General features: G+C 43.2%; 1 protein-coding gene across 1 annotated transcript in view; it reads left to right on the forward strand.

Moving 5' to 3' along the window:
• Positions 1-13,271, forward strand: part of HSDL2 (hydroxysteroid dehydrogenase like 2) — a 48,143-nt gene that overhangs the window by 14,061 nt on the left and 20,811 nt on the right. The window contains exons 5-6 of the mRNA XM_081940913.1: positions 5,825-5,928; positions 12,638-12,736. Coding sequence (XP_081797039.1) covers positions 5,825-5,928; positions 12,638-12,736 — 203 coding nt within the window. The remainder of the gene's footprint in view (positions 1-5,824; positions 5,929-12,637; positions 12,737-13,271) is intronic.

Consider the following 13,271-nt stretch of genomic DNA (forward strand, 5'->3'; position numbering starts at 1 on the left):
GCTTTTTGCGATTCCGCGTCCTTCAAGGCGGCTCAGCACCACCATGGTTCCCTTTGTGTCAGCTCAGGAAGGAGGGGAACGGGGAGCAGCAGTTGCCGCCGGATGCAGGGAGAGAAGAGTTGTGTCTCTCCTGCGCAGCGTGGCTCTTCTGCACTGTGCAACGCAGCCGGCTACTCACCTCACTGCTCAGTGGTGGCAGCAGGAGGAGGAGGAATCGCCATCCCCGTCGCCGCTGTGATCCCAGCCCAAGAGGATATCCCGCTTGTCTGTGCGCGCACGCATGCATGCGAGAAAGAGATGAGAGAAAGAAAAGGGGAGAAAAAGAGAGAAAGGGAGAAAGAAATGAGAAAATGATGGAGGGAGAGAATGAGAGAGAGGAAAGAGAAACAAATGAGAGAGACAGAAGGGGAGAGAGAGGGAGAGAGAAAAAAGAGAGCTGGAGGGAGAGAATGAGAGCGAAAAGAGCAGGAAGCAAATGAGAGAAGGGGAGAGAGAAAGAGAGGGAGAGGAAAAAGATAAAAACAAATGAGTGAGAGAGAAGAGAAAGGGAGAAGGAGAGATGAGATAGAGCTGGAGGGAGAGAATGAAAGAGGGAAACATGAGAGAGGGAGAGAGAGAGTCCTTGACTTACAACAGTTCATTTAGTGACCGTTCAAAGTTACAGTGGCACTGAAAAAAGTGACATGGCCATTTTTCACACTTACAACCATTTAATTTTCCCCATAGTCATCTACTCAACATTCAGATGGTTGGCAACTGGTTCATATTTATGATGGTTGCAGTGTCCTGGAGTTTTGTGATCACCTTTTGTGACTTCCTGAGTAGCAAAGTCAATGGGGAAGCCAGATTCACTTAACAGCCATGTTACTAACTTAACAACCACAGTGATTCACTTAACGATGATAGCAAGAAAAGTCAAAATGGGGCAAAATTCACTTAACAACTGTCTTAACTTAGTGCGCCACCCTGCAACCCATTTTTGGTCCCAGGAGGCTGCAGGAAGGCCTACCAGGCCCAAAATGTGGGGTGGGGGGTTGCGTGCACAGGCGTGGGGGGTGGGTGCTTTCAGCACACTATGACAATAAGGTTAGCTGTCACTGGTATAGAGGTAGGATTTTTCAGTGATTTCTCTCCAGCTTTATAGTAATTTTTACAATACAATACAAAAGCAGAGTTGGAAGGGACCTTGGAGGTCTTCTAGTCCAACCCCCTGCCTAGGCAGGAAACCCTATACCAGGGGTGGCGAACATGCGGCTCTTGAGCCGCATGCGGCTCCCGGCCAAAATGAATGCGACTCTTTGCCTCTTATCATTATTTTGTATACTGTGGCTCTTTGCCAAGTTTGGATTTTGTCCCTTTCGGCGCTAAACCTGGATCGCGCGCTCCCTTTCGGCGCTAAACCCGGAAGTACGGTCTTGCCCCGCCCCTGGTGATGCGACGACACTTGCCTGCGCTCCACCAGCTCGGCTGGGAACGGAGACGTTTCTCTGCTCAGCAATGTCTTCAGTGGAGTGGTGGCAGCCTGGCAGGCTGAGCCTGCGTCCCTTTCAGGCACTCCGCTCCGCTGAGGAAACGTCTCCGTTCCCAGCCGAGCTGGTGGAGCGCAGGCAAGCGTCGTCGCGTCGCCAGGGGCGGGGCAAGACCGTACTTCCGGGTTTAGCGCCGAAAGGGAGCGCGTGGTGTGGCTCTCTGACTCTCACAGTTTAAAATTTTGGCTCTTTTTGTCGAACTTGTTCGCCACCCCTGCCCTATACCGTTTCAAATGGCTATCCAACATCTTCTTAAAGACTTCCAGTGTTGGGGCATTCACAACTTCTGGAGGCAATCTGTTCCACTGATTAATTGTTCTCACTGTCAGGAAATTTCTCCTCAGTTCTAAGTTGCTTCTCTCCTTGATTAGTTTCCACCTATTGCTTCTTGTTCTACCCTCAGATGCCTTGGAGAATAGTTTGACTCCCTCTTCTTTGTGGCAACCCCTGAGATATTGGAACACTGCTATCATGTCTCCTAGTCCTTCTTTTCATTAAACTAGACATATCCAGTTCCTGCAACCGTTCTTCATATGTTTTAGTCTCCAGTCCCCTAATCATCTTTGTTGCTCTTCTCTGCATTCTTTCTAGAGTCTCCACATCTTTTCTACATCGTGGCAACCAAAACTGAATGCAGTATTCCAAGTGTGGCCTTACCAAGGCATTATAAAGTGGTATTAACACTTCACGTGATTTTCCTAGAAATATTGATTTAATTTTGCCTTTTAGAGGCCAGGCAAAGATCTTTTCTTGCCGGGAGCCTTTAATTTTTATTTTTCTGCAATATGGCCTGTTAATCAACTCTTATTTCTGGTTAACAGCTGTCAAATTATTGCTTTAATGCATGGTTGGTGTTTCTATATGTATTTTTAGTTAATTTTTGTTCATCACTCTTTGCACTGTGGCTGAGAAATGAGTAATATATTTTGGCAGTAAATAAATGAAAACACATTTTGGAGAAACTCTTTCCACACTTCCTTGCTCCACCATCAGACATGAAGTTTAGCAATTTACAAGTGAAACAGAGATTTAAGAGAATGGCAGAAGCTACCATTTTCAGATATAACGGTTCTGTTTCATGACTGGATAAAAAGGGCCACCCAGATTGCTAAATCAACTCCGTTAACAATGTGGAGCCTTTTCTTGGTTGGCTTCATCTCCCAGTCTATACGCTGCAGCATTTCTTTTGCCTTCTGTATTGGACTCATCCATCTAGTTTTCTTGGCAATAGTCCAAAAGTTGTCTTTTTTTTTTTTTTTTAAGAATGTTTCCCAGCGTGGTTTAAAGCACCGCTATTTTCTGGTAGTTTTCCATTCAAAAGCTAAATAGGCCCCGTCCTTAGCTTTCTTCCTCTTCAGAATGGGACAACTTGCCATAGCCAACTCGCTGCGGCTACCTCACCACAGCCAACTCGCCATGGGACGACATGCCACCGGACAATTTAACAATTCAATTTAATTATTTAAAATAAGGAAAGCATCATTTTAATTTTTGTCATTCACATTTCATATTCTCCCTCCTTTTGCATTCTTCCTTTAATGATTCTATTCTACGGTTTCTTTGTAACTCTTCCCTTGCAGCGAGTTGGCCATGGGCAGTTGGTTGCAGCGAATTGTCAGCGAGTCCTTCTCCTTCCTAGTTCTACCCAGATTTCTAGAAAAGTTATCTTTGCTGATTTTCCCCCTCAGTTGCAGCCCATCACCACACCGCCACTCTCCCAAGTTTTAGTGTATCTTGTAACTCTTTGGAGTAGATTTTCAGAAAGGAATAAGGGAAGAAAGTATTACAAATCTCTCTAGTGTAACTGCTGTTGGAAGCTTTTAACAAGCAAGAATAGGAATGTTTTGTTCATACAAGCAAACCAGAAGACATTCTAGTTTCAGAATGGTGTCTTAAGATATTGTTCCTACCTAGGCTTCACAAGAGCCTGAAGCAAACTCCTTATCCTGACAAAAACCCCTTCTATTTACGGTGAATTCTGCTGATTCACATCCAGCGAAGCCTTTCAAGGGAGGATTTACAGTCACAGACCTTATCTGGCTTGGAGAGCTGCCAGGCCGATAGCTGCTAAACTTGGCAAGGAGTCTTGGAGAGCCACGAACCAATTAAGCAAACTAATTGTCTCCTGCAAGCTCCACTCCCTTTTCTCGCTCCTCTTTTATTTCTTCTGGGAGGGGCCATTCATTGTCCATCTGTGGCCTTACTCCCAAGTTGACCCTTGTTCTTTAGCTATTCCCTTTGTCTGGCAACTCAATGCATGTGCACACTGGGAACAGGCTCCAACTGTTTGTCTGCCTTGCTGATGTCTGACTCTGAAGGCAGCTGATAACTGGCATAGATCTCTGGCCCCCTCTCTGCCTCCGACACAGAGCCCTCATCAGAGCCTTCCTCAGACTCCAGGACTGGCCCATGTTCCTCCCCAACCTCCTCTCTGTCCTAATCTGCTGCCAGATCTGCTGGCAGGCCACAACAGATATCATGATTACCTGTTTCTAAAAATACTTTCTCTTTAATATATTGATGTTTGTGCTCTTTTGTAGCTTAATACAGTCAAAATGTACGAGGCATATTTTCACAATTCTTAAAGAATGTAAGTTTTTTTTTTAAATGTTGCAGGTCTGAAGAGTTTTGTACGAAAGAAATATAAATCATTGTTAATTGGCTTATCAGTGAGAAAAATAGTGGCTTTACCATGTTGACTACATATTTCTCAGAATAAATTATCTTGGAAATAAAAGAACTTTCCTGTATGAAAAGATTTCAGTCGATACTTTATTCATACTTCTTGGTATTTCTGTATTTCTTTTTTTTTTCTCGTGCTAGTGATACATTCTTTTTGTGGTTGGGTTCTATCACAAAGAGAATGCATTACTAGCAAAAAAAAAAAGCAGCATGAATACTCTCGGATGTTAATTTTACTTTAGTTTTGCAATATATTAAGTGGGGAAGGGACCTTTTTCCTGTTATTGCAGTACAAAAACTGCGGAGAGAAGGAGGAAGACTGTGCTAATGTAATTTTATAAAATCCATTAAAATATTCTCAAGCATCTTTAGCACTTTCGCACAATTTTACTCAGATTCCTTTCAGCCATGCAGTTTAGGCAGCATGGATGCTGCCCATCTCTTTCTTTGAAACTTTTTTTTTTCAAAAAAAATCTGAAATTGGGTTGGGCTGCTATTTTTGTTCCCTTGAAAAAAGTTTGCAGTATGCTTACTTTCTTTTCATAGATTTATGGTTCATGCATTGCACTGGACCTTTTCCAACAATTAGGCCATGCTTTTAGTTAATGCTATTATTTCTATTCCAATGATTATTTTATTATTATTATTATTTTTATTTGTTTGTCTTGCCTCCAAAAATATAATGTTGCAACCTCTATGTATGAGTAAAATTGTTACAGAATCAGAGAAGAGGTTTGATTTCCCCAAACGAAGCAGGAGATCAAGTCTACATTCATGCAATTATGGGCGGGGAATATTGGGGCAAGTCAAACATTAGACCCATGCCAAAGGCGTTGCAACATTTTTATTGTGAAAGGATAGAAAGAAAATTACACATCCCACATACATACAATATTGACGTTCCCTCCTTATGTAGGAGGGAGATCTCTTATTTAAGATGTTACTGGTGTTTTAGTTTCTGCTTACACACGGATCCCAGAGGACATTTTGGAAAGAAGGAAGTGAGAAGCTCTACTGCTATTAAGACATCACAAATGGATACGGATGCTCTCTTGTTTTCATTCTGGTCTCAAATGTTTCTTGTTCTGTGGTATTTATTTACTTTCATGCCTAGAAAGAACTCCTAAAATAATTATTTTTACGATTATTTCCTAATTATTACACCATACAGTTATCATGAATCTTCTTTTTCTTTTTTAAAAAATAAGCAATTTTAACCAAACTTGGTCACAGATTACTTACTCCCTGGAAACAAATACTGTGGGGGTAAGGCACCTCTAACACCCCTCGTGGTGTGTGTTCTGGTAAGATATAGCCTGTTGTGCCTTAAAACAGCTTCTATCATACTGCCTACTATACAGCGCTGTGGAGTTGCCATGGTAACGGCTTCACGGTACTCTACAAAGAGGCCCTCTCTGGTAAGGAGGAAAATCGAACATTAGAAATTGTGGTGACGTTCATGGAAGGAAGGTTGGGATAAATCAATACCTGTGCAGCACCGGGTTATCAGCTAGTTTGGTATAAAATTAGTTTGGTATAAAATTTTATCAGCTACTTTGGTATAAAATTTGATTAGCGTTCCAAATCTTTCTTGTGTTTGTTCATATCCTCAGATCTAAACTGTGCCTTCCTCATTTGAGAAAGAGTAAGATTGGTCATATCCTTAATATCAGCCCACCCATCAATTTAAATCCTATCTGGTTCAAAAATCATTGTGGTAAGTAAACTTTTACTACTCACGGATAGTATTTTTTTTTTCTATATGAAGCAAGCAGCTACGTACATGGGTATGAGGTAACAAAGACTTCAAGAAGGCAGCTGTGATTGTATAATTGAAGCTCTTTGTACATATGTTCCCAGAGTTCCCTAGCTAATAAAATCCTTGCTGAGAATCTAGAAGATGCTGTAAGAAAAGGAATGGTAGAGCCATGGAGAGAAGCAATAATATGAATCAGTTTAGAGTCATTATGTAACCACAAATGTACTAGTTCCAATTCCCCTTGAGTGCTTTTGACCCTTATCTAACCAGGTACTGACTGTTAGTTGAGAAGATTCCTCTGCATAGATCAGTGATGGTGGACCTTTTCAGCAAAAAGTGCCAAAGAGGGAGAGCGCACGCATGCACACACTTCACGTGCACGCACGCTTGTCTGGGATGCGACCTGAAAGAGGAGCTGCTCACTGGGCATACGCACACCGGAAAATGAACTTCTGGTTTCTGGCACATGCATGCGTGCCGTCCAGCTAGTCTTCCAGTTAATGGCATGTATGCATGCACGATGATCAGTTGGCTGGCACGCATACTCACTCCGGAAAACGGAAGACCAGCTCTTCCAGTTTCCGGTATTACCACACAACCAGTTGATTATCATGCGCGCATGCATGCCAGAAACCCAGAAGAGGAACGGAGTGTGACAGGCGACATGGCTCTGCATGCTGCTTCGGGCACACATGCCATAGGTTCGCCATTGCGGGCATAGATTTTTAGCAGAGCCCTGGTGGCGTAATGGTTAGAATGCAGAATTTCAGGCTGACTCTGCTCACTGCCAGGAGTTCGATCCTGTCCAGTTTAAGGTTGACTCAGCTTTTCATCCTTCTGAGGTGGGTAAAATGAGGATCCAGATTGTTGGGGGCAATAGACTGACTCTGTAAACGGCTCAGAGAGAGCTGTAAACCACTATGAAATGCTAAATAAGTGCTATTGCTATTGTTAGCAGTAAATCCATTCAATTGAACCTTCAGGTGTGGATGTGGTTTTTCACACTTGAGAGTTGCTAAGGTTGGAAGACAGTTGATACAAATCTCTCTTGGTTTCTGCACTTTGTGTTCACACTAATAGCTCCTCCATTTAATCTCAGTTTCAGAACATAAAAGTAGGAGGTGGATGGATTTTCCCCTTATCCTTCCTCTTTGCTGCTGATTTTTCCCTTATCCTTTCTCTTTGCTGTTGAAGATCTAATATAATTACATCTTATTTTACTATTTTGCATTATATTCATAGTTAGCTTATAGGGGACCCATAGGTGCACCCATGTCATAGGCAGCTCCTCTGCAGGTTTTTCCTGACCGTGAATGTGTTACATCTTCAGAAGCCTCATCCATGAAGCATCTCAAGGGCAAGCTATTTTTTTTCAATTTCAGAACTTGAAGGACATCAGAAATGGCTGCTATTAGTTCATGACATTCATCTGCCTCTTGGGACTCCATTTCATGTTGGAATTTGACCCATTTCAGAAAGGAATTTCCTCAGTTTGTTGGCCTTAACTGAGGAAGTTGTTCTAGCTGCTGCAATTCCAGGTTTTGCCTGAACCTTCTGTATCTCAAGTGACAAGGCTGGATAAGGAGGCAGTCACACCACTGTTGTATTATGACAGTTTCTTGTTACTTGTTCAAGTGAAGTACCCTCTGTGCAAGAATTTATACCAGAGGTGGGTTTCAAACCCTGGCACTACTGGTTCACTTGTGCGTGCACTTGCATACACATGATGCTTTTGTCTACGCAAGATGTTTCTGCGCATGCGCAGAGGCTCCTGCACATGCGCAGAAGCATCCAGGCTGGTGGGCGGAATCTGTTGCCTCCACCACTACCGGTTCAGCCGATCCGGGCCAAACCGGGAGAAACCCACTTCTGATTTATACCCAATGCAGTTTGTTTATTCTTTCATTATAGTTATAATTTTTCATTCGAGATGTCTGCTAAATGTACTTTCTAAAGCAGCTTGTAACATTTAAAATATATCATAATATTGCAATATAAAATACGTGACTTGAATCTCTCTTATTTACAATCCTTTGTTCTCTAACCACGCATATATACAATAATACTTTTCTGGACTCTTACATTATCTCTTATATGTGGGATATTGTTTGCAGAGACTAAAGTCACCAGTGAGATTTAATTTCCTAATCAAAAGGTCAGAAGATGATTCCCCCCCCCCCCCGTATGAAATGGCTGTACCGTGTACCGTGGCATTGCAATTTAGTTGTTCTGCTTTTGAGAGAAATACCCAAAGCAATCCAATTAATGATCTAGGAGGGGACTCCAGCTGCCTTCCTTTCTCTGATAGGATTGGTTAAGCTGTCATGTTAATGTTATTTTCAAAGATAGATGGCAAACCACTTTTAAAGCTGGATTACTTGCTGATGTCATTGTATCATCAGTGGGCAGCATTATATGTGTTTACTGAATTTTCATTATACTAACTAGAATGATATCTAGGCAAGATATGTATCTAGGACATGTAGGTGTATTTCAGCCTGTACTGATTCCTAGCTACTGTCTGGACAAGTCCCCGAAGTTTTCATGCGCACCTGCATCCCTTGCTGTTGTGGCCCACCAGCAGCCAGCATAATTGGCAGCAGATTCAGACAGTGAGGAGGTTGGGGAGGAACATGGGCCAGTCCTGGAGTCTGAGGAAGGTTCTGATGAGGCCTCTGTGTCAGAGGCAAAGAGGGGGGCAGAGCCACATGCCAGTTATCAGCTGCCTTCAGAGTCAGACATTAGTGAGGCAGGCAAACAGCTGGAGCCTGTTCCCAGTGTGCGCGTGCACAGAGTTTCCAGATGAAGGGAACAGGGGTCGACTTGGGAGTAAGGCCACAGGTGGCTGATGAATGGCTCCTCCCAGAGGAAATAAAAGAGGAGCGAGAAAGGGGAGTGGGGTTTGCAGGAGACAATTAACTCCCTTAGTTGGTTCATGACTCTCCTAGACTTCTTGCCAAGTTTTGCAGGTACATCGACCTGTCAGCTCTCCAAGGCAGATAAGATCTGTGACTGTACATCCTCCCTTGAAAGACTTTGCTGGATGTGAATGAGCGGAATTCATAGCAAACTCGTAAAAGGGTTTTTTGTCAGGACAAGGAGTTTGCTTCAGGCTCTTGGGAAGCCTCGGTCAGAACACTCACTTGTTTGCGTGGCCCAGTTTCTGGCATGCCACAGACAGGTGCGGGTCTATGACCAGGGGTTGGGGACTCCTGACAGTGACTGTAATTCTGGCCCCAGTTGCCATTGTTAACCAAAGGCTACCTGCAGACAAAGGAAGGGTAAATAGGTCAAAAGAAAGGGGAAGACGGAGACAGAGGAAGCCAGTGATATCTACCAAGCGAGAGAAGAACCAAAGGAAATGCACAAAGTAGTGTATAGACATGTTGAAAGCAGGAATGTTTTGCAATGAGAAAAAAGAATAGAACATGGTAGCAAACGGTGTGGTGTAAATTAGGTTTAACTCTGTTTCCTTTTTTTCTTTTTCTTATCTGGTATGTTCATTTTGGTGGCTTATTGTTTGTTTCTTACTTGTTTATTGTACTTTCCATAATGCTGCTTATCCCAAAAAGGAATTGTGAGTATGTGTGTTTGTGCTGAATGATACAGTCCTCATCTGCTCCCTAATTCCCTTGGGTTTAGTCCCTTTTATTTCCCTATGTGCCATGCAGTCAACTAGCCACCATATTTAGCTCCTAGCTAATATAGGCAGTCCTCAATTTGTGACCATAATTGAGCCCAAAATTATGAACATAAGCCTTAAATGAGTCATTGCATATGCCCAATTTTGCCATCTTTTTTGCGGCGGTTAAGCAAAAAGGGTGGTTATTAAGTGAACCCATTGTTCAATATGGGGGTTTTATTAGAAACCAGAAGTAAGCACAGTTTCTAGCCAAAATGTTGTAAATCACATTCATGTTACGTGGATGCTGCTGCAAACCACCATAAATGTGTTCCAGTTGCTAAGTGCCCCCAAATGCAATCATGGTGTATGTGTCCTCCCCCCCCCCCCCCAACTGCTGGGACTTTGAATTCTGATCATAAGTAGCTTTCCAGTATCCACTGTAACTTTGAATGGTTGTTAAGCAGCCGGTCATAAGTTGAGGACTACTTGAAACTGTAGTTACACAACTGGATTCCGGTGTCAAGAGTTAAGTTCCCTTCGTAGCTAGTTGGTAATTTTTTCGAGACTTGCTTCTCAAGAAGCATCCATTGAGGATCCAGATTGTTGAGGGCCATGTGCTGACATTGTAAACTGCTTAGAGAGGGTTATACAGCACTGTAAAGTGGTATGTAAGTCTAAGTGCTATTGGTATTGCTATTTATGGCAGGGGTCCCCAACCTCTGGACTGCAGGCCACTAGTGGGCCATGAGCTGTTTGCAATCGGGCCACCGAAACAGCAGGCTCTTGCATGCACACACACATCCACACCAGTGATGGGATTCAATTTTTTTTACAACCTATTCTGTGGGTGTGGCTTGGTGGGTATAGCTTGGTGGCAATGTTCCCTCTAAGCTGCGCGGCTGCTTGGCCGCACATGTCACAAGAAAAAAACGCGCAGCAGTTTCCAACTGCTGCGCAGGCGGTACAAGACAGACAATATCAAAGAAATGGTGAAATGAAGGGAAGGGGGGAAAAGGAGGGACAGAAGGAAGGCAAAGGAAGGGCAAAAGGGAAAACAAGTTTTATTTTGGTTAAGCCATGAAATAGAGGCGTTAAATGTGTCCCACTGCCAGTTGCCCGTAGCAAGTTGTCCTGTTCCTGCCAACAGCCGAGTGCTTATTAAGGCGCCTCTGAGCATGGGACGCTGGCAGCCTCTGATCCGGCATCCCGCTCCCCTCCGCTTGGGAAGCCGTGCGGCTCTGGATGCAGTGCTCGCCTTCTGCCCTCGGGAGGCTCCAGAGTTGGGAAGGGGAGCGGCCGCCGTCTCCTGCCCACTTCCCCAGTACGCTCTGCCTGTTCTCCGGCCGCGCCTCCTTCAGGTGATTGTCCTGGAGATCTTGTCTTCAACAGATTCAATTGAAATAGAGCCCCCGCCCTGCGCAGATCAACGGGGCAGCTGCTGGGAACCTCCGCCAGTTGCTTCAACAGATTTATTCTCCTCACTATTTGTCCATCTGTCATCTTTATTAATTACCTATGAACAGTCTGTCCGTCCATCCATCCATCCATCCATCCATCCATCCATCCATCCATCCATCCATCCATCCATCCATCTATCTATCTATCTATCTATCTATCTATCTATCTATCTCATCTCTATTAACTATGTCGGTTGGTCTGTCTATGTCTCATCTATCTTTTATCTATTGATATCATCTTCAGGATGGTATCTATTCTCTCTCCTTCCCTCTGAATGTCCAGTTCCTTCTGCTGACACGTCCATTGGTCTTCCTTGTCCTGCCCCAATTCTGGAATTTCTCCCCTCTACGGAGGTATGGGCTTTTGGTTGACTTTCTACTGGGGACTTTTTAACTTACTCCCCCCCACCCCTGAAATAGAGGCACCTGCCTTACAATGAACTTTATGAACCCTAGTTATCCAGGCTGATTATGACAAACATCTAGCTTAGCATGTGTTCCTCCAGAAATATAAAATAAAAGTGGAATTTCAACCAAGCAGGCCACATACAGGAAATTATAATAGATACCATCTGTTTAATCAAGGTGGGGAATAGTTATATTAGTAATGTAGACATTCATAATTTTGTAGTTAGGTTTATATCATAAGCTGAGAGATAAATTAGATGGGGTAGACCTACAGATAAGATCTACAGATAGATCTAAATGAGTACAGAAATAAGTAATATAACAACACCTTTGCTTAATTGGCATCCAGGATGTGGACAGAACTGATGTCGAAACGTAAAGTTAATGATAAGACTGGAATAAACGTTGTTACGAAAAAAAAATCAGGTACTCAGGCATGAAAATGTGCCGCTCAAATACTATACTTTGCCGCACACTCTGAAAAAAAATTAGAGGGAACATTGCTTGGTGGGCGTTGCAGGGGAAGGATACTGTAAAATCTCCATTCCCTCCCCACTCCAGGGAAAGGTTACTGCAAAATCCTCATTTCCTCCTGATCAGCTGGGACTCGGGAGGCAGAGAATAGATGGGGGCGGAGCCAGTCAGAGATGGTATTTACTGGTTCTCTGAACTACTTAAAATTTCCGCTACCGGTACTCCAGAACTGGTCAGAACCTGCTGAAGACCACTTCTGATCCCCACTTATGCAAGTACATGCATGCACACACCATTTGTGTGAGCGGTGGGCACGTGTGCATTCTGCTTGCACAAATGGAGCTGCACTTGTGCGTGCCAGTCACTCACGTAGAACCATCTGATGCTTCCTGCTGGTCCGGCAAGCCGGAACGATTGGGGAATTTGTGATTTATGGGATAACATTCTGTGTACAGTATTGCAATAAAGTCAAAAAGAAAGCAGTGCAGATAAGATGATCCTTGGTGGATCGTATTAGAAGCGGGTCTGAGCCAGCTTTTTATTTCCCACAATGGCAAAGCAGATGTCTCTTCTTCACTTTCTACCTTTCTCTTCCTTCAGAATGGGTTTTTAAAAATAAAATAAAATGCACGCTATGGCTGCCTATAAAGGAAATTAAACTTTCAACTGTTCTAAAGGACTTAATCTTTGTGTTCTGTTTTAGCCTACACTATTTCTAAATATGGGATGTCCATGTGTGTGCTGGGAATGGCAGAAGAATTTAGAGGAGAAGTTGCGGTTAATGCTTTATGGCCTCAAACAGGTATGAGTCTTATTTCTTTTTCATTATTATTATTGAAAGGTTTACTGATTGGCTTTTGATTTTTAATGTGCTAAATTTGAATTAGAATCTCATTCCTTCAGTCATTCAATTGCATTTGATTGATAATGACCCGATGGGTGAAGAGCCATGGTGGTTAGAATACAGTATTCCAAGCTAATTCTGCCCACAGTCTGGAGTTCAATCCTGACCGGCTCAAGGTTGACTCAGCCTTCCATCCTTCCGAGGTTGGTAAAATTGACGAGGACCCAGATTGTTGGGGGCAATATGCTGGTTCTGTAAAACGCTTAGAGCTGTAAAGTGGTACTATGGAGCTGTATAAGTCTTCGTGCTATTCCTATTGCTATTGGATATCATTTCTCCAGTAACTGCTTCTTTGTCCTTGTAAGCTCCTATTTGTGTCATCTATGATTGTATCTGGCCAGTTTATCTTCCATCTGTCTCTTTTTTGATTGCCCTCCATTTTTGCAAATATCAAGAATAATCATTTGCAATGTTACAGTTTCTTTTTCCTGCT

The sequence above is a fragment of the Natrix helvetica genome, assembly GCF_964273705.1.
Source record: "Natrix helvetica genome assembly, chromosome: 2".
Classification (NCBI taxonomy): domain Eukaryota; kingdom Metazoa; phylum Chordata; class Lepidosauria; order Squamata; family Natricidae; genus Natrix; species Natrix helvetica.